Source organism: Heterocephalus glaber, unplaced genomic scaffold, assembly GCF_053883595.1.
Source record: "Heterocephalus glaber isolate CG9 unplaced genomic scaffold, H.glaber_assembly_v1.0 deba00001720, whole genome shotgun sequence".
Taxonomy (NCBI): Eukaryota; Metazoa; Chordata; class Mammalia; order Rodentia; family Bathyergidae; genus Heterocephalus; species Heterocephalus glaber.
The window spans coordinates 2,565,736-2,592,822 of NW_028258433.1; the positions used below are offsets into that span (position 1 = coordinate 2,565,736).

Sequence of the window (27,087 nt, forward strand, 5' to 3'; positions counted from 1 at the left end):
TGAGTGCAAGCCTCCACTTCCTCTTCCTGCTCAGCTCAAACTGCCGTGCTGGGCCACACCAGTCTCCTCTGGCGAGCCTGAAGAAAGCATGGATCGAGAAGCCGTGGGCAATGTTGTCCTGTTGGCCATTGTTACCCTCATCAGTGTGGTCCAGAATGGTAAGGGAAGGAGGTTGTTTGTAAGTCAGGCTGAGAAAAGTGTGTGTGTGTGTGTGTGTGTGTGTACAAACAATTTTGTCTTGTCTCTATTTGGTTTTTTTAATTTGACTGTAAAGGGTGTGTGCACTTTTATGTGATTGTGGCATTTTCTTCTTGCTGATCTTTCTTTCCCTTTATTGGTGATGACTAGTCAGGTTTGCAGAGAAAAGACAGCAACCCAAAGGGCTTGTAAAAAAAAACACAACAGAATTGTCTTCAATCAGCATTTAGCTATTAATTAATGTGGCCAGGGAATGGGTGGAAGGTGAGGAGCCTAGCAAGGGAACTTGAGATACAAGCATTCACTCAGATGTCAGGTTTAACTAACTTTCCTGAATGCAGCTGAGGTTACCTGTCATCTGTAGGCTGGGTAAAAAGGGGGAAAATGAATTTAGCAGGTGTAAAGGGGAAATACTTATATCGTTATTTTCTCTCTCTCCCTTTCCTTCCTTCCTTCCTTCCTTCCTTTCTTTCTTTCTTTCTTTCTTTCTTTCTTTCTTTCTTTCTTTCTTTCTTTCCTTCCTTCCTTCCTTCCTTCCTTCCTTCCTTCTTTCTTTCTTTCTTTCTTTCTTTCTTTCTTTCTTTCTTTCCTTCATACAAGGAATTGAACTCAGGATGTTGTGCTTGCCAGGCAGTCACGCACCACTGAGTTAAATCCCTGGCCCTTTTTCTTTCTTTTGAAGAAAAAATTCTTACTTTTTCTTTAGCAAAGTATAATTTTCAAGTATTTTTCATATTCATTATATAGGGAGAAGAGGGAAGAGTAGAGAAGAAGAGAGGGAGAAAGAGAGGGGAAGAGAGAGAAGGAGAGAAGGAAGGAGGGAGGGAGAGGGAAAGAGAGAGAGGGAGAGAGACAGAGTTTGCAATTTGCTTTCTCGTTAACCTTGCTCTCAGTATGAAGCCAAACAGGACATCCAAGCCTGAAAAAGGAAGGACTCTGTAAAACCATTTCCTTATACTTTTAAGTTGGGGGAGGGGGCTTAGAATATGTTTTATAAAAACCTCCAGTGTCTTTGTGTTTTACAGTTTAATAAGATAGAGAAGGTAATTGCTAAGGGCAGCTGCCATGTGTAATGGTAATTACTGAACATTTACACACTGTCACACTTTGGAACTTGCAATATTGGAACTTTGGTGTATTCTGATACCTGTTCCCATCTTGAGTGTGGACAGACACTGGTGATTTCAACTTCTGGACACAGAGCCAGGCTTCCCCTCAACCTCCCACATCAGGGAGCCCAACTTTGCCCACTCCAAGTATATTTCCCCTATGGAACAGCACTTTGCAGCTTTTGAATCCAACCATTTCATTCTAAATCACATACTATCATGTTGTAGCTCAGAGAGGGAACCAGTGGCTTATCAAGCCACCACTTCCTCAAACTGTTGATATTTCATGCAGGGTTCCCTTGGCCCTGTGCATTGACAAGGGCTCCAGTAAATGTTCAACCTGCATGCACCTCCAGAGACCTTGCTCTGCAAGGAATCCTGAGCACCTGGGTATATAGCAGTGAGCAAGACAGCTTCAGGTCTGCTTTCAAGGAAAGGAAAGGACAACAGTGAGCTGCAGTGACCCCTCTGTCTCCTCAAAGACAGCTTCATGGGTGGGTGGAAGTGCCTGTTCAGCCCTGGGTAGAGTCTCAGCTCCAGCCTTCCCTCTCTACTCATCAATATTACCAAAGGTGCCAGAGGAAAGAGGACTCCTGCCCTCTCACCTGCCTATCAGGGGCTGGGCTCAGTTGGGAAATTCAAGTTCACTCTCACTTGCTCCTTTGCAGTTCAGAGGGAGGTCACAGAAACTGCCTGGCTCCTTGTGTGAACCCAGTCTTTTCTCCTTCCTTGAGATGATCAGGGAACAGGCCCTGCTCCATCTCAATGCTCCTGGTTTCTCCACAGCAGCCTAGCAAACCTTGAGCAGACTGGAGGGGAATGGTAAGAGTCCTAATAGTTTTTGGCAGATGGGATGAAATCTTCTTCTATAGCACAAATGGGAGAGGAGGTGTGATTACACATGGGCAAATATCAGAGTCTTCACAACCACAATCTAGGCCTTGACCCTTCACAAAGCATGTGAAATAGATAAGAATAGAACACAACAACCCAATGAATAGAGTTCTACGAGATGATAAGAGCACTGGAGTCTTCCTGGTTGGGGAGATATAAGTGTGGATCAATGGGGAGCTACATTTTTAGGCTGGAGATTTTTCATATTGGGCAAACAGAAGAATAGGGTGGGCTAGCATTGTGTACAATCATCGCCCCATCCCTTCTCAGCTAGGGCAGTGTGTGGTCTGAGTGACTTCACACATAGCTGTCCCACATATACTCAGGGAAAGGAGCTTCTGCTGCCCATGGAAACCCACAGAAGGGTCCCTGCTCACCTGTCTGAAGATAGGCCATGCTTTCCTCTTAGGGAAGGACGCGAATTCCCCAGTTGGTGCTGAAATCCTCTGAAGACTTTTCATAACTGCTTGCATATGTTTGTTCTGAGCAACAAGAAAATTCAAATAGGCTGGGAGATAACACCTTTACTTGTTTATACTGTGAGTTTTTAGGCAAACACAGAGGTATAAATGTACATCCAAGCCTCTCTTTGCAATTCTAATTAACCTCAAAGTTGCAACCCTAAACCTATCTTACAGAGTTCAAAGAAATATGCAAAAACTGTGCTCCTCTCTACTCACTCCATGTGCCATTCTGGAACCTTCCTGTTAGTTTTAAAAAACATTTCCTCATTGTTACCAGGCACTGAACACTCTGTTTGTGTCCCAAGGCAACAAGGTACAGTATAACATGTGACCATGACAACATGCGGCCACAGTCTTGGTACAGTCTGTGGGGCTGGTTTTTGGAGGATGGGCACAGCCCAGCCTGCCTCCTCAACTTCCTCCTCTGCCTTCAAATGCTATTTAGTCAACAATATCTCTGAACTCGTTCCTTCTTCTGGTTCAGTCCAGCAGAATGCAAATGTGGCAGAACACAGCAAGTTTAAAATACATCATTTTTTAAAAAAACTCAGGCCAGAATTATGAAAGCCTGGGTTCTCAGGGAGTGTAGGCATACAGTTTCTGTGACTAGCAGAAGAGAACCTCCACTTCTGCTGAGGGGCCAACAACTCTGATAGGAGGGAACCTGGGGGAAACACACAGATACTTCTCCACTTCACCATGATCCCAATTATGATTTTTCAACTTTACAATGGTGCGAAAGTGTACTCATACAACCATTCTGTTTTTCACCTATGAGGTGTTCTGTGCATGTTTAGAATAGGCTAACTGTGGTGTTCAACAGGCTAGGTGGGTTGAAGGCAACTTTTACTTACAATAATTTCAAGTTATGATGGGTTCATAGAGAAGTAATTTCATCATAAGTAGAGAAGCATCTGCCTTTAGAGAAAGTGATTTCCCCAGGAAACCAAACTAATGAGATTGAGGGAAGGTGGGCAGAGGGAAACGGTTCTGGGGCACTGAGCCAGACATAGGGAAGGCAGAGCATGGTGACAGCAGAGAACACAGAGGAAGAGAAACCTCTGACACCAGTGCTATTCCCACAGCCCTTCTGTTTGTAGGGGAAGGTGGGAGGAGTTAGCGTCCTCCCCTCTCTTCCAGGTGAGGTGACCTCCTTGAAATTTCTTCTGGTTCTGTAGCTGAGAAAGGAGATGCCACGGGGCTGCAGTGTAAGAGTTGGGAAGAGTGCTAAGGGTGGAAGCTGAGCTCCCACTGCCCCTCTTGTTCCCACCCCAGCACTCACACTCACAAGGAGCCTCAGACACCATGTTGGAAGGCTTAGCCATCCAGCTCCGGGTTTGATGGGTTCTAGACACAGAATCACAGATGCATGAGGCTTCCTCAGTACAAGAATCTTTGTATCACCCCAACTACTCCTACACGAACACTCAAGTAATGGGGAGCTCGCACACCTCTGTGCTTGTCTTTTCTATCCCTAGTTCTATTGAGAGGTCACTTTGGGCAAGCACAATGCTTCATGCTGTGCGTTGTATCATCTTATTTCATCCCTGCACTTATGAAATATATACCATCACTCACTTCCATTTTACAGATATGCAGTCAGGCTTGAGCTGTTACATCCTTGGTAGAAAGACCCAGAGTCAGTAATGGTGAAACTAGGATTCAAACGTAAATATCTGACTGCAGAAAGGAGACACTTACATCATTTATATTGCCTCAAATTAATTAATTCTGACACCTACACTCAGGAAATTCTTTCTTATGGTAAGCTGAAATCTGCTGCCATGTATCTTCTGTCCCATGGTCCTGGTACTGTTCTCTCTAAAAAACTTAGACTATGTCTGTTGCTTCTATATTTACAATGTCAGTTGTAAGTTCCCTTCTTCAATATATCATTTCTCATTATTTAACTTCTCTGATCCTCAGGTTTTTAATTTTTATTTATTTTTGGTACTGGGGATCAAACTTGGGACCTTGCACTTGTGAGGCAGGTGGTGGAACCACTGAGCTAAATCCCTGGCCAGGTTTTTTTTTTTTTAACCTGAAAAGTGGAGTTATTAGTAGCCTTCATATTTGGTTGTTGAAGGTATTGCATGAGATAACACAGGTAGGTAGCTAGCAGTGCCCAGTATGTGGAGATTCCCCACAATGGTTTGAGGCCACGTGTGTGTGTCTCTTACCAGTTTTGACTTAATGTTAGCAGCCAGCCAAGATCAGTGTGCTAATGATCTTTGGATGCATTTCTGCAACCTACTGAAGGATCACAAGGGAATGGGTACTGAATGGGTGGTGAGGAGCGGACAAAAGCAGCCAACTCTTACAAGTTTAGCTTGAAAAGAAAGGAGAGATAGATCCTAGTGAAATAATGAAATGGGCAGACTTGTTTCAAGAGTAAAGAGGAGGAGAAGAGACTGAGGGCATGAGTGGTGATGAAACACAGAGGGAGGTGAAATGAATGAGGTAGGATCATAGGCGGAGGGCTTAGCCTGGGGAAAAGAAGTTGTTTATTTTTCTGAACAAAGAGAGGAAGAAGACAGGTAGATGCAGAGAAGGATAGCCAAGTTGTGTTGCTAGTTGGAGAAAGAATCTGAGTTTCTTAACTGTAGTTCTGTTTATATGTTCAGAGGCAAGGGGCATCATCTTGGGTTCTGGAAAGAAAATGATCAGGATTTTCTCTTGTCCTCTCTGCTAAGTATTATACTGGACAGGTGTATGACATGCTGTGTAGCAGATGGAATCCTGCAGGCAGCTTCCGTGTGACAGCAAGGAGAGACCCATCCTCGTAGGCTCAGATGAGATTGGAATTCTCAGGGCCACCATGCCTCAGTGGCACAATGGCACTGAGAAAGTTACTTTATCTCCTTCAGTGATGGTGTCCTTGTCTACAGAGTGGGGACAGCTCTTCCTGCACACAGAGCTTGTGCAAGGCTCAATGACAGTACCCATGTCGCATGCCTATCTGAATGCCCAGAGAGCAGGGGGTCTGTCTCTTCTTTGTACAAGCTATCCCTACAGATATGCTCAAAACAGGTATGTGCCTACAGAAGGTATACTTTCCCCAAATGAAAAACACGAAAGGCTTTTATTCATCTGCACAACTTGTAAAGATGGCCTTTTCCTGCTTCATTTTATTTTATTTTTTGGAGACACTGTCTCACTGTGTAGTTCAGGCTAGCCTCGAACTCTCTATGTGGCTCTGGCTGGCCTTGAACTTGCAGCAATCTTCCAGCCTCGGGCTCCTGAGTGCTGGGGTTACAGACATGTGCCACTATGCCTGGCTAGTAGCAAAAATAAATCTGTCTTTTTGAAGAGGCTAATACAGGTTGATGAAAAGGAACCCAACCATTTCCCCCCTTTACACTCTTGAAGTTGGAGTACAGGAATACAACAGGAGGCAAGAAGGCAGAGAGATAGGGAGAGGCCTTCATTCCTGCACCACCCAAGCTAGAGCCATACCCTGCAAAACTGTCCCCTCAGCATCTCTTCCATGCCCACTGCCCTCACCCTAATCAGCTCCTTCCCTGTCCTTTAAACACCCACCACACTAAAGACAGAGGGGCTCTCTGATCTCAGTATTCCTCTGTTCGAGCCCTGCAATAGCTCCTTGTTGCTCACAAAGAGAATAAGCTCTGAATGCTTCCACATGGCTCCCCTGAAGGTCACAGCCACTTTGGTAGGCCCAGAGGGCATTTCTCAATGACCACCTTCAGCCAGGGCCCAGGTCTTGCTTTCTCATTGAAGTTCACTCTGCACATCTTACCGCACACCCTGATGGCGATTTTCCTGGTTCTCCTTTCTTTTTCATCCCTAGCTCAATACACTGTCTAATTTTAATTTATGTATTCTGTTTACCATGCATGATCTGTCTGCTCCTCCACTGTCCTTGCCAGAACATAATCTCCTTGGGCCAAGGCTCTTTGGTTGCTTTATTCTCAGATGGAAGCTAAGTGTCAGTGTAAAGCAAGAGATAACTGACACGTCATTGAAAGAATAGCTCACTGCCCACCCCTTTGGCCTCATCTGTAGTTCTACTGGGTCCTGCTCCCCAATCCTCTCCATTCCCATGACCTAAGCTGGACATTTAGATTCACAAACAGTGTTTTTTTTTCACAAGCAGCTCTTGCCCTGGACCTTTACATGTGCTCTTCCAGTGGAATAGCGTGATCTCCTCTTTTTTTGTCCCCTGCTTCTTTCATCTGCTTGGCTAATTCCTACTTGTTCTTCAGGTTTTGTCTGAAACATCATTCCCCCTAGAAATCCTTCTGTGACCCAAACATGAAGGAAGCCGCCTCCTTTGACCCTTGACGGCACCGTGTCCTCACGACGATTCATCTTAACATGATGGTCTCCGCTGTACTTCTTTGTTTATTTCTTTAGACTGTGAGATCCTTAAAGCAAGGGCTCTATATTTCGCATTCTTGTATCTTCAGCACCAAACAATGATGGGGAGAGAGCAGCTGCTGAATGTATTTTTGCTAAGTGACATTTGATGAAGGACATTTAAGGCTATTTAGAGATCAGTTCAAGGAAGTATTGTTCTAATTTTTATAATAAAACCGTGGACTCCTGAACATGCCTGATGTGAACCAAATACACACTTTTCCCTCTGGCAGCGTTCTTTGCCCACAAGGTGGAGCATGAAAGCAAGACCCAGAATGGCAGGAGCTTCCAGAGGACTGGTACCCTTGCCTTTGAGCGCGTCTACACTGCCAAGTAAGTCCAACCCCTGGAACTGTTGACTGAGAGGGCGGGGATGGGTGCATGGGGAACCTCCTTGCGGGAGTGGAGATCTTCAAGGCCACATGTCTGGCTGGGCCAACCTTCAGAGGACCCAGGAGGTGGGTTCCTGCAGGTGGGACTTCTCCTGGGAGACTTTGTGGACACCCTTCAGCATCTCAGCGAGTGTGAGTGTCAGCAGAAAGGAAGTGGGCGGGGTAGTGATCTCCATAGTTCCAGAAAGATCTGAGACCATCCTTTAGGAGGGGGAGTTGACCAGCTTCCTGTGGGCTCAATCTGGAGACGCTGAGGTGAAAAATAGCCCTGACTCATCAGCTGCTCCAGAAGCCAGGGAACAGCACTGACAATGGCCTTCCGCTCATCCTCTTGCTTTCTTTCCTGGGGTGGCAGTCTCAGATGAGCTACTAGAATAAGTTCAGGAAGAATGGGCCCTTATACCTTCATGATTTCCCACTCTCAGTCTTTGCTTTGGAATAAAAAAGCTGTTTGAAAACATCTGAACAGCTCAGGGAAGAGGGCTGTGATCTATTTGAGATGCAAATCCGAAAGGCTGTTATTCAAACACATGCTTTTCTTTTATGCAGAATGTATTTCAGTGGAGCAGTCAGGGGCTGTGGAGCTGCTTCTCCTCCCTATGACCGGAGGACTGGTAGGAAGGCAGGCTCCATGCTGTGGAGCTACCAGGGAGCAAAGCTCCAGCCCAGAGGTGACTTTGAGGTCCCCAGAGCTCTTTCCAAAGGGAAGTCAGAGCCACCAAGGAAAGTGTGTTTAGAATGACAATAACAGCACACACAAACTGAGGGATGAGGACTCACCAGTCAGGATAGGGGGCCTGGGTCCTGCCCAGTCTAGGAAGGCAGCTTGGAGGGAAGGTGCCCCTCCTGCCACTGCTGGCTTCTTGTGGGATGCACCAATTCCAAGGGAGCTTGCTGGGACAGCTCCACATTGGCCTCCCCAGCTGCCTCCTCTTCGGTCCTTTACTTCACTTAGGTGGTGTGTATGCTTTCGTTGACCTGTAGGTGTTGGGGGAATTTTGGGAGTGTCTTCCTCACTGCATTTTTTAAATTATTGGCCCCTTTCTCTCTCAACTTCTAAAGGACTGTATGCTTTGTCTGGACCACTCAGGGACATATTGGTAGGGATGTCATGGGCTGATGTCCTGGGACCTTGTTCTCTCTGGGCATTTGGCCTTTTCAGGCCACTCCTGAGTGCTCACACTGCCTCGCCAGACACCCCCAGGCCCTGTGCCTTCCATTCCAGCTACGTGCTCTGCTCTATTCCCCCACGCATCCCAGCAGGCACTCCTGCATAGGGTTATCCCAGCAACCAGAGCGCAAGGAAATCCTTGGCTGAATGACCCACAGGGAGATTTCTATCTTAACACCTGGGCCTTGGGGGGTGTTCACTCTTAGAATCAATGTAAGATATTTAAAAATGTGGTCTAAGAGACATTATGGACCCATTAGGGGACAGGGAGGGAAAACAGGCAAGTTATAGGGGAAACATGCAGGCTGCTACCAACTTCCTGGCAGCTTTTTGGGGGGATGCAAGAGCTGTAAAGAAGGTGTCTTATCAGGGATGACATCTACAAGCAAAACCTCTCTGAAATTGGAATCCAAAGAAACCATAACCATTCTGGAAGAGGAGCCGCCTCCTGTCCAGATGTCCAGCTGAGATGGCTGCACCCCCACTATGATACTACATCTTGTTTTTTTGCATCACTGGGGATTGAACCTAGGGTCTTCTCACTAAGCTACATTCCCAGCCCCTTTTATATTTTATTTTAAGAGTGGGTCTTATTAAATCGCTAAATTGCCTAGGCTGGGCTTGAACTTGTGGTCTTCCTCCCTCAGCCTCTCAAAGTGCTAGGATTACAGATATATACCACCAGCATTCTTGTTTTTGTTTTTTTGTTTTTGTTTTTTTGGTACCAGGGATCGAACTCGGGACCTTCTGCTTGCGAGGCAGGGGGCTGAACCACTGAGCTAAGTCCCCTGCCCTACCACCAGCATTCTTATTTATGGTCTAGCTCCTCCACTTCGTAGAAGTCACAGTGGAATTTCACTGTATCTTCTTAGAAGTTAAGATTTTGTTTTGCTGGTGATGAACAAGAAATGGGGCAGGCTGGATTGTTCTGTTTCTATCACTTGTCCCCAGGAGTAAAAGAGCTGTTTCTAAGAAGCCAATGTGCTTACACCTGGCCTCACTGGCTATCGACCTCTAAGTTGCAGAAGTTCACTTTGTCTGGTGGTTGGGAAGGTGGTTTGGAAGTTCTGCAATTGCATAGGGTTCCAGAGGTAAGAATGCACATGAGGGGAGTAAGGAATAATCGATTCTTGCTACTTAGGGGCCCCCACTGGGTGGGAGCTGCAACCCAGTTTGCAAGCCCCATGTCTTTGCCACTTAGCTCCCATGAGGGGGCAGAAGAAGAATGAAGGAAGAGAAGAGATTGCAGGGAGATCGCAGAAGTAAGGGGAGGGGAGCAGAACTAAGAAGTAGAGTTGCTCAGACACTGCTGTGGTTCTGTTAAAAACACCACTTCCTCTCTGGCCCAACAATGGCATATGTGTGACAGTGTGGATTGTAAAAAGGGCTAGGGATCAATGCTGCAGACTACCACATGCTGGCAAGAGCCAGAGGCACCCAGGCTGTTTGCCTGTGCCAGGAGACTCCTGGGAAGGGGTTTTGTGTTGTTCTAGTGGACGTTGTCCCCAGCAATAGCTTCTTCAAGGGCCTTAAAAATGACAGAAAGGGATGCAAGATGTCTATGGGAGTGCAGGAGGAAAAGAGCATGTATTTAATCTTGTTATCCAGAGCATAAGAAGTGAAGCTGAACTCATTTTAAATAACCAGATTGACAGCAGCACATGTACTATATATAATTTATACATAAATATATCTGTCAGAGTTTCATGATCAAAACCATTGGTTGATAGGATATGGGATCATAGATGTTTAGATGCCCTGGGTATGAAAGAAAAATGTAAAGAATAAGTGATACTAGTGGATGGATGCATTTTTTTTCAGCATAAAATATGACTGTTGACAGATATAGAGAGCTGGAGGTTCTGAGGCAGGGGATTAACAGACATTCCAGCTGGCCTGATCCATCAGCTCAGATTGGGCCTTGATCGCTGACCTGTTCCATCATCTGTCTCCCTTGAGGGCAGCACTGAGTCAGGAGTGGAGAGCCTAGAAGAGCTGAACTTGATTCCCTGTCCACAGGTACAAAGTGCAGTTCAGTCCTGTTCTCAGAGGACAAACACAACCTTGGTCAGAGTTTTGTTTTGGAGAAAAATCCTTAGGTCAGTTAGCTGACCCAAAGGTCCTTCTTGTGAATATAGAAAAGAGAGTGGGTCTCTGGAGATGTGTAATTTCCTGAAATGTGTCCTATGGATTCCAACTTCAGGAGTCATTAATAAGTGTTACAGGGAAGGATAAGTTCTTAATAGCCTGACTTTTGAGAGCCTATGGCATATTAAGGGACACTCTGATTCTTGCATCTCTAAAAGGGGTTGTCTTAGTTAACCGCAAATGGTTTCCACCTCCTGTTTTTTTTCTAAACTACATTTTGAGGAACTGAACCCTAATGTCACTTTTCCTCCTGCGTCTATTGGCACCCACTGTAGCCTCAATTTCAAGTAGAGTAGACTTGTACAGTTATTTGAAGGTAAGGTGATAGGTGTACAATGACCCTATGGATTAGTATTGATACTATTTATTGACTGTTATTCATTTTTTTTTATTCTGAATTAATCCAAACTGATTAAAAGAACATTAGAGCACTCCTTTATTGTATTCCTAGAGGTGGAGAAAAATGAAAAGGAAAATAATATGAGCTTCTTTCTCCATAAAAACAGGATGAGTGTAAGACATCAAATTGAACATAACACAGCAAATTATTGCAAAATTTGCTAAGCAGCTCCTATTTAGAACTCAAGAAATGTCAATCAAAATGAATTTGTCAGTTGTTTTGCAGAAAAATGGCACAAAACTTCCTAAAAGAAAATTCGTAGTAATAATAATAATAATAATAATAATAATAATAATATGTCATTAGAAAAAGACATTTCCACTGGGGGAAGAGGGAAAATACAGAAGCAACAATGGCTACCATTTACTGAATGATTCCTGTGAGCCACACGGAGCTTCCTGCCACTGTGTTCTCACAATAGCCCAGCCTGGAAGTTACAAAGGTCTCCCTTCATCTTACAGCTGAGCAAACAGAGGCTCTGTGACGCTAGGAAAAATACCTGCATTCCCATAGCCAAGTGGCAGCCTCGGCTTTGGGCCTGGGCTGTGGGAACTCATGAGTAGCAATGTAGCTCCATGACAGGGCACAGCTGTGCCACTGTCCAAAGGTTCTTGAATTCAGCCCAGCAGCAGTGCCCCAAGGTATTGGGAGGCTTAGAGATTGGGATGGTAAGTGTGCTAGAAATCCTGAATGGGAAGAGGGACAGGCTTGAGCCACACTGAAGGACAGGCTTGAACCACTTTGATGAACAAGGCTCAGAAAGAAAAAAAGACTCAGAATATTCTGGAAATCCCAAGAAATAGTCCATTCTCTGATTGGAGAGTTTCTCTCAACTCCAGACAGACCATGTTTTATTAGGACCCGAGGTGACTTGAAATAATAAGAATGTCAATTCAGTGTTATCACTGAACAGTTCTCTTGAATGAGAAAATTCCTAGACAAATAAGGATTTATTTCCCTTTTGCATCACCCAGGGAAAATATCACTGCTTAAAAACAAACAGAAAGACTCAGAAACATGAGATTGAGGAGGAAGTAGGGGAAAGTCTTTGGTATTAATAGATTTTTCAAACTATAAGAGCATAGATATTATATCCTATTGGCATAACACGTTATACAACCAACTGAAAAAGGAGTTTCTTCTCTAGTTTTCTTGAGCTGGGAAATGAATCACATTTTCTTAGCCCCGAGGTTGTAATTTTGTTCCTCTACTAATGGATAAGAATACAAGTGAGGCTGGTGCATAATTGAAACTTTGCACGGTTTATTTGCTAACTATGACACCCAAATAGATTCCTCATGAGGGCCTTCTGCCCCTTGGAGTTCTTACCGGATCAGTGAAAATTCAAGGCCACCAGGTGTATCCCTTCTGTCCATGCCTGGCTCAGGCTGTGCCTGTCTCCCAGAACAGGATGCATGGGTTTCTCACCTACTGCATTCACTGACTTCTCCAGGAAAGGCTCTTTTGGCCATCAGAGGGGCATGACGGTCCCTGTGGACAGGCAAAGACAGCCCAATCTCTCAGGGTCTCTGCAGTGTATGAATCAAGCGCTGCTGGTTCCAGATGTATTAGCAGCTTTCCATAACTATAATGAAATACCTGACACACACGTCGGAGTGAGTGTTCATTTGTGAAGCCAGGAAGGAGGAGGGGGGAGGGAGGGGGAGGGAGGGGGAGGGAGATAGAGAGGGAAATTTTGAACACTCAGGTGGGATCTCCTACAATTCTTTTAAAATTTTTTTTTTATTAGCACGTTTGTAATATGTAATGATTGCATTCTTGTGGAGAGTTGATAAATGTACATAACATAATTCTTTTTATGTTCCCTTCCTCCCTCTTCCTTTCCCCTCCTGTCCCTCTTCCTCCATCTCCAGGTCCCCTTTCTTTTCTCAAAAAATTTATTTCCCTACTTCTTATGATTTGTCTTTTATTTTGCACTCTCAGTGACCTAAGGACTTCGCGCTAGGCCTCACTCCCTAAGAAGGTGTATAGCACTGCTCAGTAGGGTTACTCTGGAGACCAAACTTCTAACATAATATGGACAGTGTTTGAAGGCACACTTTCCATATCCAAAGAGCATATAGTAAGTTTTCAATGGTAGTAGTTAAAAAAAGCAATTTGAAAATCCTATCTTTACTTTTACCTATATAATTTGAGCCCATTAACCTTGATCCTCAAACTTCAGGCCTTCAGGTGCCTAGAAGACTCGTTAAAATGCAAATTGCTGAGCCCCTTCCTCAGTTTTTAATTCTGTAGGTCTGAGATGGGCACAAACATTTGCCTGTCCAACAAGATCTCAGGTGGTTATGCTGATGCTGCTGGTCAGAAGTAATACACACCCCACATTAGACCATCAACCCCTAGAGCTTCATTGGATTCAGAGTTGTTTTCAGTCTCTTAGTTTTACAGACGAGGAAACTAAGTCTGGAAAGATTGCTTTGCCAATAGTGAAAAACTGGTTAAAGACAGCATGAGGACTTAGTCCTAGTCAAGTGCCCTTTCTGCTATGTCCCATTGCCCCTTTCATATCTTGTTCTGTTGCTTTTCCATATTTACTGCCCATGTATTGCTCTGATCTAGACTGCAAACTCCTCATGAGCATATTTGTTTAATTTAGTATAGTCAAAGAGTTAACAGCCTGAATTTGGAGACAGACTGATCAGGTATAAACCTGGCTTTACCTGGTTGGGAGACTCTGGGCAAGTTATTCTGCCACTCTGAGCCTCAGATTCTTTTCTGAAACATTAGCCGAATTGTGGTAGGAAGAAAAGTACTGCATTCCCTCCATACTTGCCCATATCCCTAGCCCTGGGAACTTATGAGTTTGTTTTATGGCAAGGAAGAATTCAGGCTGATAACCAGTTCCCCTTGAAATAAAGATTATTTTGGATTAGTTGGGTAGGACTTGTGTGTAATTACAAGGGTCCTTCAAATGGGGAGGAAGGAGGCAGAAACGATTTAACACCAGGAAGATTGGGGATGGGAGTGTGGCTCAGTGGTACAGCTCTTGCCTAGCATGCTCCAGACCCTGGGTTCTATCTTCATTACTGCAAAAGCAGCAATAACAACTTCAACATCTTCCTGACTCTGCCTTCCCTCCTAAGAAAACAGAAAGACTCCATCAGCCATTTCTGGCTTTGGTGTTGGAAGGGACCATGAGCCAAGGAATACTAGGTTGGAAAGGCAAGGAATTGGACTTTCCCTTAGAGCTCCAGAGCAATACAGCCTTGCTCACACCTTGGTTTCAGCCCAGGGAGATCCATTTGAGGCTCTGGATCTCCAGAACTGTGCAAAATGTGTTTGTATTGTTTTACACCACCAAGTTTATGGCCACTTGTTACAATAGCAGGAGGAAACTCATACAGTTGCCTTGTGTACTCATGGGAATATGGTGAGTGTAAAAGAGATGATGGGTGAAAACATCAGTGCAATGCCTAGAGTGAACCCCCGCCCTCAGGGGGGCAAGGACTGTGGCAGGCACACATTGATGGCACCACCAGCGAGCTAACTTTCCACATCAGTTTTGTGAATGGATCCTGGCTTCCTTAATGCATGAAGATCACTTTCTTTCTCAACCTGGCTTGCAGATGTGGGTGGATCAGTATGTATGACATTACCTTAGCTGAGCTTTTCTCCTCTGCCACCCTGCCTTGCTTATGACCGCACCCTGCTGTCTGCATTGCTCACTTTTTAATTCCAAGAAGTGCACAGGCACTGCCAGGAACAGAAACCCTGCCAAAGTGAATACACCAAGAAACCAAGCCTCCCATCAGTTTCACCATGGGAAGAGAGTTAATGGATTCTGAACACGACTTTGCTTCCCGCTGCTGTCTGTTGCCAGTGTGGTGGCTGGCTGCCTGTCTTATTGGGTAGATGGAAGTAGAGTGATGAGTGGGGCTGTGTGGACCTTGCGCAACGGTGATTATTAACTCAGGGTTTCAATTCATTTTCAGACCACATTGCAGCAACGTGCTTTTCTGATTTCTTTCCTCCTTGTTTATCCTACAGCCAGAACTGTGTAGACGCATACCCTACATTCCTTGCGGTGCTTTGGACTGCGGGGCTTCTTTGCAGCCAAGGTAACTCGGACTTGACTTTGTGTGTTCTCTTTCTATAATGTGCATCTCAGGGAAGTTCAAAGGGTGGGTATTGTGCTGAAAAGACTTTGCCTGATTTCCAGCTCAGAGCTGTGCCGCCCTGGGGAGGTGAGAGCCCTTGTGAGGCTGGGCTGCAGGCATGCTCCGTGCAGTGCAGAGCAGCGCAAGGTGATAATGCATTGCTAATGCGAGCTCCCTAGTGGCAGGTTGAGAGCTGCTCACTGACAAGGGTGGTTTAAGGCTAAATGTGACTCAGAATCCACAAGTAGTGTTAGCTCAGATACAAGGGCATTATAAATGAGAGTGCCTGAGGGATCTATTCCAGGACTGCTGTCTCTTGGCTCTTCTGCTAATAAGCTCCTGGGATGGTGGTGCTCTTTCAGGCATGTGTCCGTGGAGCCATGGGCTGGATTCCAGGTCCCCAGCTACCCCAGGGTTATCAGCAGCCCACAGTCTTGACTTCAATGAGTCAGAAGAACAGATCAGTTCCCAGAGTTGATTAAAATTGAATGGAAACCAGAGGCATATAATTTAAACTTGTTTGGAGATTTAACACGAGACAGGCTTGGCCACAGCTGGCATCTGTCTGGTGGCAGCTTGGAGTGAACAGGCCAGCTTTTGTGGATCAGCAGGGCCTACATAAAATGGCCACAAACAATTCTCTGATGAACTGTTTAATCCTCACCATCTTCTCCCCACTCGGTAAAGTATACAGAGTGGATATTAGTTCCTTCATTACCTTTGAGTACACTCTAGTTCAGGAAGATGAATTCACTTATTCAAGGTTCCTTGACTGGTGAGCCGCAGAGGTAGGATCAGAGCCCTTGTCTTCCTGTTCCAGTAAATTTTGGATTTTTCACAAGTATCCTTTTACTTTGTTTCTTTATATAATAAGTATACACAGAGCACCTACTATATGCAAGTCCCATGCCTAGATATACAGGAATAAATAAGACAGAGATAGAAGTGAAACACAGACTGGTTGGCAAGATGGAGCCTAGAAAAGTGGATAACTGGACACATTGTTGCCAAGAGTCAGACATATCATGAAGGACAGAGGCCAGGAACACCACATCACTACCTTCTGTGCATAGAAGATGCCAGAGAGCTCACTATTTTCCAGTTTTTGTCCTGAGTGAAATGAGAAATTTGTCTAGTGTTACTTGAAAAATCAAGTCAAACTCCACTCATACTAGAAGTTATGGCTCACTTTATGTCCTAGATGATGCTTGATTGAGATGAATCTGCAGTGGCTCTAGTGAGATAAATACAAAAGAAGCTTGAAGGTACTTAGAGTCTGTCAAAAGAACCATTGGCATATCCTGTCAAAATAAATATTGGCATTGCTGAGCTCAAGTGCATTGGTTAATGCTGGTTGGTAATTGTCATTGCTTATGAATATACCAGATGGTAGAGTTTCTCAGCTGAAAGGAGTCACGGAAATCATTCTAGCTCAAAGCCTCACTTTACTGAGCAGGAGCCCACGTGGCTTGCTTAAACTTTAGACTTGTAGAACTGGATTTGTCACCTCCTGGTGGCCCAGGTACCCACTGGCATCCCTGTCATCCTCCATAGAAGGACAATGGGTATGGAGCCTTTCTCTGCTGATTTCTATTAGCTCATGTTCAGTTGATTTGCCATTGAAAGAAAAATGGGCCAGTAAGTCAGATCAGAGCCACCCAAGTGACAAAACCCAGGAATGACTTTGAGGCAAAGCATAGATTGTGACAGTCTTGTGTCTTTCAGAAAATAGGATGAACCACACAGTTTCTTACGTGCCGCTATTTTCTTCCTTGTCCTGAAACAACAGTATTTTGGAGGGCAAGAGGAGCTATGGAACAAACTGGGTCTTGGAACTTGACAGATTGAAAGCAAATCCAGCAACTCCATTGCTAATGTGGGCTATTACTCAGGTTTTTGAGCCTCAGTTTCCTCATTGTAAAACAGGACAACTGTGGACCTTCTACTGTTCCTAGGAGACATAATGGAGACAATGTGCACGACACCCTGACAGTGCATGGCATGTATCAGACTAGGCCTTATAACTGCCACTGTCTGACTGTTTATGACCCACAAAAATGGCAGTTTTGTATGGTTCAACTTAACAAGCTCAGTAAATGTTGTTATTGATGCTGCTAGTGATGGTGATAAAGATTTGAAATCAGAAAGACCTGGCTTGAAATTCCACTTCTGCAATTATTGCTCGACTTTTTCATTCATCTGACAAAAATTTTTTGAAAGTCTTTGTGTGCCAGGCACAAAGGTGATCTAGGAAGAGACAGCTGTCCTCATGAATCTTTTGGTCTGAGCTTAATTTCCTCTTCTGTCAAATGGTGACAGTAAAATGTTCCTACCAGGTGTCTGGGAGGCTTGCAGACCCAAGTTCCTGAGTGCCAGGGAGGCAAGTGGTATGTAAAAAGTAATCAGCAGTGGCAGTTAATTTGGTATTTAAATAATGCTTGAAGGCTCTCAAACTGCTTTTATATCTAGGGCCCAATTTCATTCTCACTCATTCCTAGTAGGAAAAAAAAGCTGTAATCAGCTCTTTGTCCATATGCAAAATGAGTCAAACACCAGATGACACTACTCCTGGGAGAGCTGGATTTTCCAGCTTTCAACTCTAAGTTCAGGATTCCCTGAAGTCCCTGGTATGCTGCTTGGGAATCTTTCTTAAGGGATGGGAAGGTACAGAATCTCCTTTCTGAGACACCTTCTAAAAACAGTACCAACTGTCCAGAAGAGGGGGAGCATGTTTTGTTGGAAACCCCAGAAGTACAGGATGTGATTTCAAGAGCCTCAGGGGAGGAGTCTGGGTTCGAGTCCCGCCCTCCCTTCCTTACCAGCTGACAGCTTCTCACAAGCCCCTATGACCACCTGGGCCCAGCCTTCCACGTCTAGAAACATACGTTGATGCTTGTTATGGTAAAAGGACTCACATTAGCTGGAAGATAGAAACTTCATAAACCACACCATGAGGCTGGTATAAGGTAATACTATGATCTTTAAATTTCTTAAGCTTCTTCCAGTCCTTTGGTTTCTATCTGAAGTTTATGCCAGCCTCCGCCATCAGAATCTGTGGCTCTCCTAGATTTTTTGGCCAGCGATGATCACTCAATGACTGCATTGCTATTGTGCTTAGAAAGCATATTTGGGTGTCTGTGAAACTAACCTAGGTGTTTTCATTTTTCCTCTTAGTTCCTGCTGCCTTTGCTGGACTGATGTACTTGTTTGTGAGGCAAAAATATTTCGTGGGTTATCTGGGAGAGAGAACTCAGAGGTAGGTCCCTGGGACTGTTGAAGAACTACGGGATGATGCCTACTTTTTCTGGCAGGAGAGGTGATAATTCTGAATGATATTCTGGCTGCCATTTAAAGCTCTGAAGGTTCTCTTGGTGATGGCAGGGAGGACTGTCTAGGATTTCTTGTCCTCTTCTTACTGAACTTTGAGGGCTCTGAAAATGCAGCCGGGGACTTGTCTCATTTTTCTACTAAAACATTTCTCCACATAGCACTGAACTTACACAGGTACTTTAAAGCCATGGGCTGCACTTCTGCAACCCCACACCTGCCATTGCCACCCTTCAGAATGGGACTGGAATGGCTTTTTATATCTGGCTTCCCCAGCCTCCTGTGAGTGAAACATTTCATTGTTTGTTGAGAGAAATGAAACCTAAAGCTTGCACCTTGTGTTAAGTTCTCTTGAGTAACAGATCTTCCAGGGACCTGCAGGAAGTATGTTGAGAACCTAAGTTGCAACCATGAAGCTGTGAAGAGAGGCATCATTGCATTGCTTATAGAAGTTGCCAGACAGGAAGCCCGGAGCAGCCCTATACTTCCATGACACCTGCCTTAGGAAATCTGGATTTTAGGGAACTAAGTTAGGATCATTCCAAGAAGCCATTTTGAGTTACAGGATGCTCTCACTTCCTTGGAATCCGAAATTACTGATGTCCCCGGGGCAAGGAGAGCCAGGAACACACAGATGCTGCCCTCAGCCTTCCCCATCACTTTCCTCCCTTGCCTGCATTCACCTCCCACTCTGGCTTTTACTCTTCTCCAGTGGATAATGGGCTCTTCGTGTGGACAGCATCCTTCAGCAGTAACAAAGGAAGTGACATCCCAGAAGGTCAGCAGCCCAAAGTGCCACATTGAGCCTTGGAAGCTCAATGACTCCAGGGGACTGATGGGGCCCTGGGCTATGGCCAGGAAAAGAGTTAACTGTCCTTATGGCAACTCCTTGCCCTCTCCTATCTCTGTCTTCATTCTTCTCTAGTGGCATTTTTACCCATCCTCTGCTCCACAATTCCATTATCTCTCCTATTCTTATCAACACTGTCCTCAATGATGTCTTTTATTCTCTTCTACCCTGGAGAGGATGAATCATGCCTTTCCCCAGGTGATTGGCTGTTGTTAAGAGCAGAGGGAAGTGAAGTGTCTAGCAGTGGAAAAGGAAGGTCCTCTCTCTTGGGTTAACTCCCTATGCAGCCCTATCTTCCTCCTCTGAAGCGCCAGGGGTCTGGCTCAGGCACTGTTGTTTTTCTTTATCTGTTACAACTTGTTTGAATTTATATATTTGCTTTAATCCCAAGACAATCTGGGGAGCATGACAATATTTGTCCAACTATCCAGAGGTCCTTTAATTTTTTTCTTTTTAAATTTAATTGTAAAAGTTTTTGTAACTAATCACTGTTAGGGAATGGATAGACGTTGGCAAAGATAAGCAATAGGATGTAGGACTAAAAGAAATCTTAAAAGTATTTGATTTCTTTGGTCTTCACAGAAAATTGTTTTTAATTTTTAATTTTAATAATGAATGTTTGCAGTTCATGTAGTTTACAATCATCACGGGGTGTGGTTACATGTACGTACATACCACAGCTTGTTTCTTTTTTTTTTTAAATCCCTCCTCCTCCAATTCTCCTATTCCATTTTTCATTCTTGTTGATATTACTAAACGTAGCTTATGTGTGGCATATAATATTTACATTAATTGGGGTTACTAGGTTCTTGTACATGGCATATCTTTATTCTACTTATTTCCCCTTCCCCTCCTCCTCACCCTTCGCATTTGTTCCTTTGGACCACTTCCCTATTGCAAGAGATCCACCTCCTTGTCCCCTTCTATCCATCCTTTATCATTCTCTTTGTACTTTGCTTCACTCAAATGAGAAATACTGTATTATATTTAAGCTTGTGTGTCTGGTTTATTTCATTCAACATTACATTTTCCAGGTGCATCCATTTTTCTGCAAATGTCTCAAATCTGTCATTCTTTATAGCCCAGTAGTATTCCATTATATATAGATACTACATTTTCTTTACCCACTCACCAGTTGATGGATATACAGGCTGCTTCCAGGATTTAGCTATTATGAATTGTGCTGCTATAAACTTTAGTATGGATGTATCCCCATAGCATGATGTCTTAAGCTCTTTGGGGAAGATACTTAGCAGGGAAATAGCTGGGTCATATGGAATTTTTAGTTTCAGTTCTTTGAGAAATCTCCATACTGATTTCCATGATGGTTTGAGGAACTTCCATAATGGCTGTATTAATTTACATTCTCACCAATGGGATCTTTCTTGCTGAGACCAGATCAAAGGACTGGCAGGTTTGGTGTCTGGTAAGGGCCACTCTTTGTCTCCAACATCATGCCTTGTTGCTGTGTCCTCACATGGCAGAAGACAGATGAGTTACACTCCCAGCCCCAAGGACAGTAGTCAGAGGGAACTATAAGGTTTTCTGTTTCCCAATGGATTTTGTGTGCACACTGGAAACTGGGGTGAGGGATGCACCTGGTGAAGTGAGGCACCTCGTGACTGGCTAGAGGTCTCATAATGCTGAGCTCCAGCTGGAGCTGTAGCCTCTGGATGCCTGATTCAACATCTACACTACCACACTCATCCTCGAAGTTTCCAGCATGTTCCAGATAAGAATTGTTTAGCATAATACTTTATTTTGCTTTCATGTAAGCTTTATATGGCTTGTGAAGGACCCATTTGTTTCAAAACTAATAAATCCTGGTCTCCAAAGTCTGAGGGAATCTTCAGGAAGTCAGTGTGGTACAAAGAGCAGAACTCCAGCCTCACATGGGCAGGTTTGAATTCCCTCTGGGCCTCTTCCTGGCTGTGTGTCTTTAGGCAGATCATTCAATCTCTCTGTTTTCAGTTTCCACAGCTGGAAATAAGTTAATAATCTATTCTCACAGAGAGGGTGTGAGAATAGATATAAAATACCTGGTCCTAACAGATGCTTAATAACAGATGCTGACATTGCTGCCTAGTTAGAGAAAATTATACATCAACTTTTACAATGAAAGAGATATCTAGATTGTTCAAGAACAAATGCTCCTGTGTGTGTACTATCTGGTCTCCCAATAATTCCTTCTTCCCTCTGCTTCATTTAAGGTGCCCAGTGGCTTTGCCTCAGCCTGGGGAAGGTGCTTCCTCTGCACACACCATACCCATCTCCCAGGAGGCAGCCCTGAGTCTGTCTTTGAGAGACTTACAGGTGCATCTGATGTGGTTCCTGACCCGGGCTCTCATTCTCATTTAGCCCTCAAGTAATAGGGCTCATGACTGAGCTCTTGCCTTCTACACATGGTGCAGGAGGAGTTACAAAACACCAGTCCTAGCTCCTGTAGGGCCATACATCTTGAGACCTTTGATCAATTTTGCCTAAAGAACACCATTATTTTATCGTGAGAAAGTAACATCTCATTTTTCACTGTGTTATTATCTTGAGTGCAAAACAGCTTCAGAAATCATTTTTGCTTGTTTCTGGAATAGGCATATGGTAGCCTCGTTCATGTGATGGATCTGAGCCAACACAATGTTTGAGTTTTCACAATTTATCTGAATCCTCTATTCTCTGGCTCGAAAATATCCCTTACTTGGATTTCTTTATTTTTTTCTCACTTCCTTTGCCAGCACTAGCAGGTGACTTTCTCTGCTGTAACAAAGTGCCATAGAATAGGTGGCCTAAATGCAGAAGCTTTCAATCTCACAGCCCCAGAAGGTGGAAGTCTAAGATCAAAGTGTTTGGCAGGCTTGGCAGTCTTATTCTTTGGCTTATACATAGCTGTCTTCTCCTTGTGTCTTCACATGGTCTTCCTTTTGTACCTATCTGTGTCCTGACTCCTCTTTTTTTTTGGTTTGGTTTTTTGCGACAAGGTCTTTCTGTGTAGTCCAAGTGGTCCTTGAACTCACTATGTAGCCCAAGCTGGCCTCGAACTCAAACTTGCAGTGATCCTCCTGCCACAGCCTTCCAAGTGCTGGGATTCCAGGGATGTGCCACCATGCCCAGCTTTCTAACTCCTATTTTTAGGGGGACATCAGACTGTGTGGATTAGCACTCTCCATATGACCTCTTTCCCCTTTTATTACCTCTTCAAAGATTGTATATATAGGAGGAATGGGGAAATGAGACCGTTAATTAAAGGGTACAAAGGGAAAATGCATGGTGACCATGATTAATAATAATGCATCCTATATTTCAAAATTGCTAAAAGAATAGATTTTTAATATTTTCACCACAAATATGATATATTGGTGCAGTGATGGATATGTTCATTACATTGACTCTTTCTACAATATAAAGATCAAAATATCACATTGTATCCCATAAATATACACAACTATTATTTCTCAGTTTAAATTAATATGAGTGATTGAAAAATATGATACATATTAAAATTGTTTAAATAAAAACTACATTGTCATTAATCCCTCTCAAAATACTCCTCCTCATTTTGAACAAACTCATCCCATCATTCTTGCCACTTTCTGAAACAGTTCTGGAAACTCTCTTTTGTGAGTGTCTTTATGAGGTATGATAAAAAAATATAATGAAGTCCTGGGGACCCCTGAAATGTTACCAGAAACCTCTGCAGTAGGCTTCAGTCTCCTGCGCAGTGTACCACCCAAGCCTGAGAAAGAAACCTAAAAGACAGAACTAAGAGAGGCAGAATATCAGGGAACCAGGCCCAGGGATTTAGCTCTGGTGCCGCCGCCTGCCTTGCAAGTGCAAGGCCCCAAGTTCAATCCCCGGTACCAAAAAAAAAAAAAAGAATACCAGGGAGTCAGGACTGCCAATGGTACTTTAGCAAAAGGCACTGGTCTGTCCAAGCCACTGATTTTTGCTACTAATCGATTGGGGTAAAGGCAAGCTATATGCAAGGGCAGGACCGTGTGAGAAAATGCGCAGTTGTGTGGTTTCTATGAAAATTAATGTAAGCAAGGCTCATAAAGGACAAGACAAAGCATTCTTGAATTAGGAAGAGATTAGACAAAATATATGGTTGCAATGAGAACATTGTCCTTCTAGTAAGAAGGTTTCAGTTGAGGGAACAGAGTTTGGGTGTGAGTTACTCTGACCTTGGCATGTATGCTTCAGCTGGATTCACTTGGCAAAATAAACCAATTGTGGGGTTAACCCTTCACAGCCTGCTCTGCTTACAGCCTGCTTTAGGATAATCAATATTGCAGTTCCCTGCATGGCCCCTTTCTCTGTTTGGAAACAGCAGCAGCTGGATCAGGGTAAGCTGCAATTGTCTTTGGGGCCTATTTGCTCCTGGATCTCCTGGGCTGTGAGCAGGGGATCAGGTCTGGTGATCTCTGCAAGTCTGAGGGCCATCACAGGCGAAGGGAGTCACTAAGATGCAGCCTTTGCATGGCTCTCAGCAGGGTTGTCACATTGTGCTGCTTGCAGTAAATCCATCACTTTGGTTCATGGTCATATGTTCTGGGGTGATGGCCACAGCATCTTTTTATTTCTGTTGAAAATAAGCATACCCTGGCCCTTATGTTATTAATTATATTGAGGCATTTACCTTTTATTTAGGATATCCTTTGACAACACTAGTGTCTAGGACATGTCTGTAGATTTATCTTTGTATCAATGGAGTTTATTTACCTTCCATAAATGTATTTAAAATTTAAAATGAAAGTAACAAGAGAAAGTAACACAATCTAATTGAGCTTGTGGAAGTAGCTGCAGTGAAGTCTGCTGCCGAGTGCCATGCAATGGAAAGGCAGGCTCATAAAAACATTACAGTGTGTCCTCATTCACCTTATTCACTGAATCTGGCACGTTGTGACTTCTGGCTCTTCCTCAAAGTCAAAATGACCATGAAAGGTAAACAATTTGAATTTATTCAGGACATCAAATCAGCCTCGACTGCACAGCTAAAGGTACAAAAAAGGACTTCCAGAACTGCTTCAGAAAGTGGCAAGAAGGATGGGATAAGTGTGTGAAGCAAAAGGGCGTATTTTGAGAGTTATTAATGGCAATGCAGTGTTGATGTAATAAATTTTTTTAAAAGTTTAAACACAAATATTTTTCCATCACATTTCATAATTTTAAAAACATTCTATCTCTAAATATAGTCAAATTCTGAGGTACTGAGGGTTAGGACTTCAACATAAAGATGTGAAAAGGACACAATTCAACCATAACACTTAATTTTAGGATGAATTTTGCTCCCAATAAAGAGACAGACTGCCTCGCTTCATGAGCAGGACGGTGAGCAGGTGACCACAGAGACAAGAACAAAGCTGGCTGGGGAGCAGGGGGGCATCAACTTGCAGTACTTCTCAAACTTTCATGTGTCCATGAGTCACACAGGGAGCCTGTTGAAATGGAGATTCTGATTCCCTAGGTCTGAGAGGTACCTGAGATTTTCTATTTCAACAAGTTCTGAGCAGATGTTAATAATTTGGTTCACAGACCACACTTTGAGTAGCAGAGTTTCATCCTTAATTGCTGAGTGACTTTCAAACTCTTGCTTGTAGGAAAATTATAAGTTACATTATGAACTTTTGAGGTGACCTTCAATTGAGGCCATACTCTTAAGTGAAATAAATAGGACACACATGTGTAAATACCGAATAGTTTCTCTAGTGTGAGAAACTAAAAGTGTAAATAAGGATTAAAATGATTAAAATGAATAATTCATAATTTGAAATAGGAAGAAAAGGTCCAAAGGGGTATGGGAAGTGGAAGGGGAAGGGGAAAGGAAAGAAGGGAAAGGAAAAATTATGAGAAAAGAAAAAAATGGAAACAAAGTCTATGTAAATAGGGAAGGGTGGAGGGGGTGAAGGGTGTACAGGTAATGGGGAAAAAATAAGAACCAAGATACATCATGTACAGGTACAAGCACCCAATGATAAATGTAAATGTATTGTATACTTAAAATGTACCAATAAAAGAACTTAAGCAAAAACAAAACAAAACCCCCAAATAGATAAAATTTCTAAATTGAAACCTGTGGGTGCCAAATTCTGCTCTCTCTCTCTCTCTCTCTCTCTCTCTCTCTCTCTCTCTGATTGTAGCGAGAAGCAGCCTGCAGCTGTATTAGCTCTTGTTTAGCTGAGTTGGCTTCTTTTTGAGAGATCCTGAGTGTCAAAGGATGCCCTTGCTGGGGTCTTTGCTGACAACCTTAAGGAGCCATTTGACTGCACTTTCCAGATGTGCTAGCTCTGGTCAGATGGGCCCAACCACAGCAGGCACAGGATTCTGCAGAGAGAGGGACACAAGGCTCCCTCTGTATGTAATTAGGCAGTCACATCTCACTGGGGAAATGCCTCCTGACCTCTGTTGATGCTCTGCCTAAGAAGCTAAGGATTTAGGACCATTGAGAGAAAGATATGACTGTATTAAAAGGTCCTTGTCCCTCCACTCAGTAATGTAAAGGCCTGTCTTTCATTGCTGGGTGCTCAGCTCTCATTAATGGAACATGAGCTATTCCCAGTCAGCCTCAGGAAAATATATTGAACCATAGGTGCAAAAGCACCTTTTAGCTTTACTGGCTCATGTAGACCATCCCTTCTAACATAGTCCTGCATTATACACACTACCACCAGCAGGGGTATCCTTATAGGCACTCCTTGAGAGGGGCTACCATAGAGAGGGTCTTACTGAGTTGAGGGTGTTGCTAATCCTCAATTGTATTGCCTGATGACCAACAGACCCACCACCCTCCTGCCATCAAGGAACTGGGGTTAAGGATGTCAGGAAAATGCAGAGACACTGGTGTTGCTGAGCCCTAGTGATGATGGTTTTTGAGGACTAGGTTCCTTCACCTTGACTTTGAAATATGTTCGGTAATAGCTGAGACATTTCTACCCTTCATGTGATGTAAATGGGTAAATGAAGCATTGTTGAGTAAAAGGAGCTACAATTTAAGCCCAATGTATCTGGAAGTGATGACACTTTTCTTGCGAAATGAGATCATTTCTACTGTATCTATGGTTTGCTCTTTCCTTTTTTTTCCAGCACCCCTGGCTACATATTTGGAAAGCGCATCATCCTGTTCCTGTTCCTCATGTCCCTTGCTGGTATATTCAACTATTACCTCATCTTCTTTTTCGGAAGTGACTTTGAAAACTACATAAAGACCATAACCACCACTATCTCCCCTCTACTTCTCATTCCTTAACTCTCTGCTGAATTCAGGGCTGGCACTCTCAGCTAATCAATACCTAGAAGTCATCATAACTCAACACTTTACAGGATTTAACTCCTCTTTAGATAGCTGTAAATCTGATGACCATCTGGGCTTCACAGCTTGAGTTAGCCTTGCTTTTCCGGAAAGAAAAGAAAATTTCATATCAGCTCTGCCCCTCAAAAATGGCAGTGACCCCAGATTTGTTATTCAGATCCATTCTGTATATTTCATGATGTACCATTCTGTCTGAAGATATTTTGTGACCAGATATACGTTTTCCTAAAATAAAATTCACAAACAAGTTTGAGACTGATGACTGTTTTTTTGAGAGGGGTATACATTTATAGTTGAATTAATTTGTTTTCTTCAGTCTAAATGATAATAAAA

General features: G+C 43.6%; 1 protein-coding gene across 1 annotated transcript; it reads left to right on the top strand.

Moving 5' to 3' along the window:
• Alox5ap (arachidonate 5-lipoxygenase activating protein) lies at positions 1 to 27,002 on the top strand. The gene is made up of 5 exons (XM_004854781.3): positions 1 to 158; positions 7,279 to 7,378; positions 15,165 to 15,235; positions 18,449 to 18,530; positions 26,529 to 27,002. Exons 1-5 carry the CDS (start codon positions 89 to 91, stop codon positions 26,689 to 26,691), a joined length of 486 nt encoding a protein of 161 aa, XP_004854838.1. The 5' UTR covers positions 1 to 88; the 3' UTR covers positions 26,692 to 27,002.
• The last annotated feature ends 85 nt before the right edge of the window (positions 27,003 to 27,087 follow it).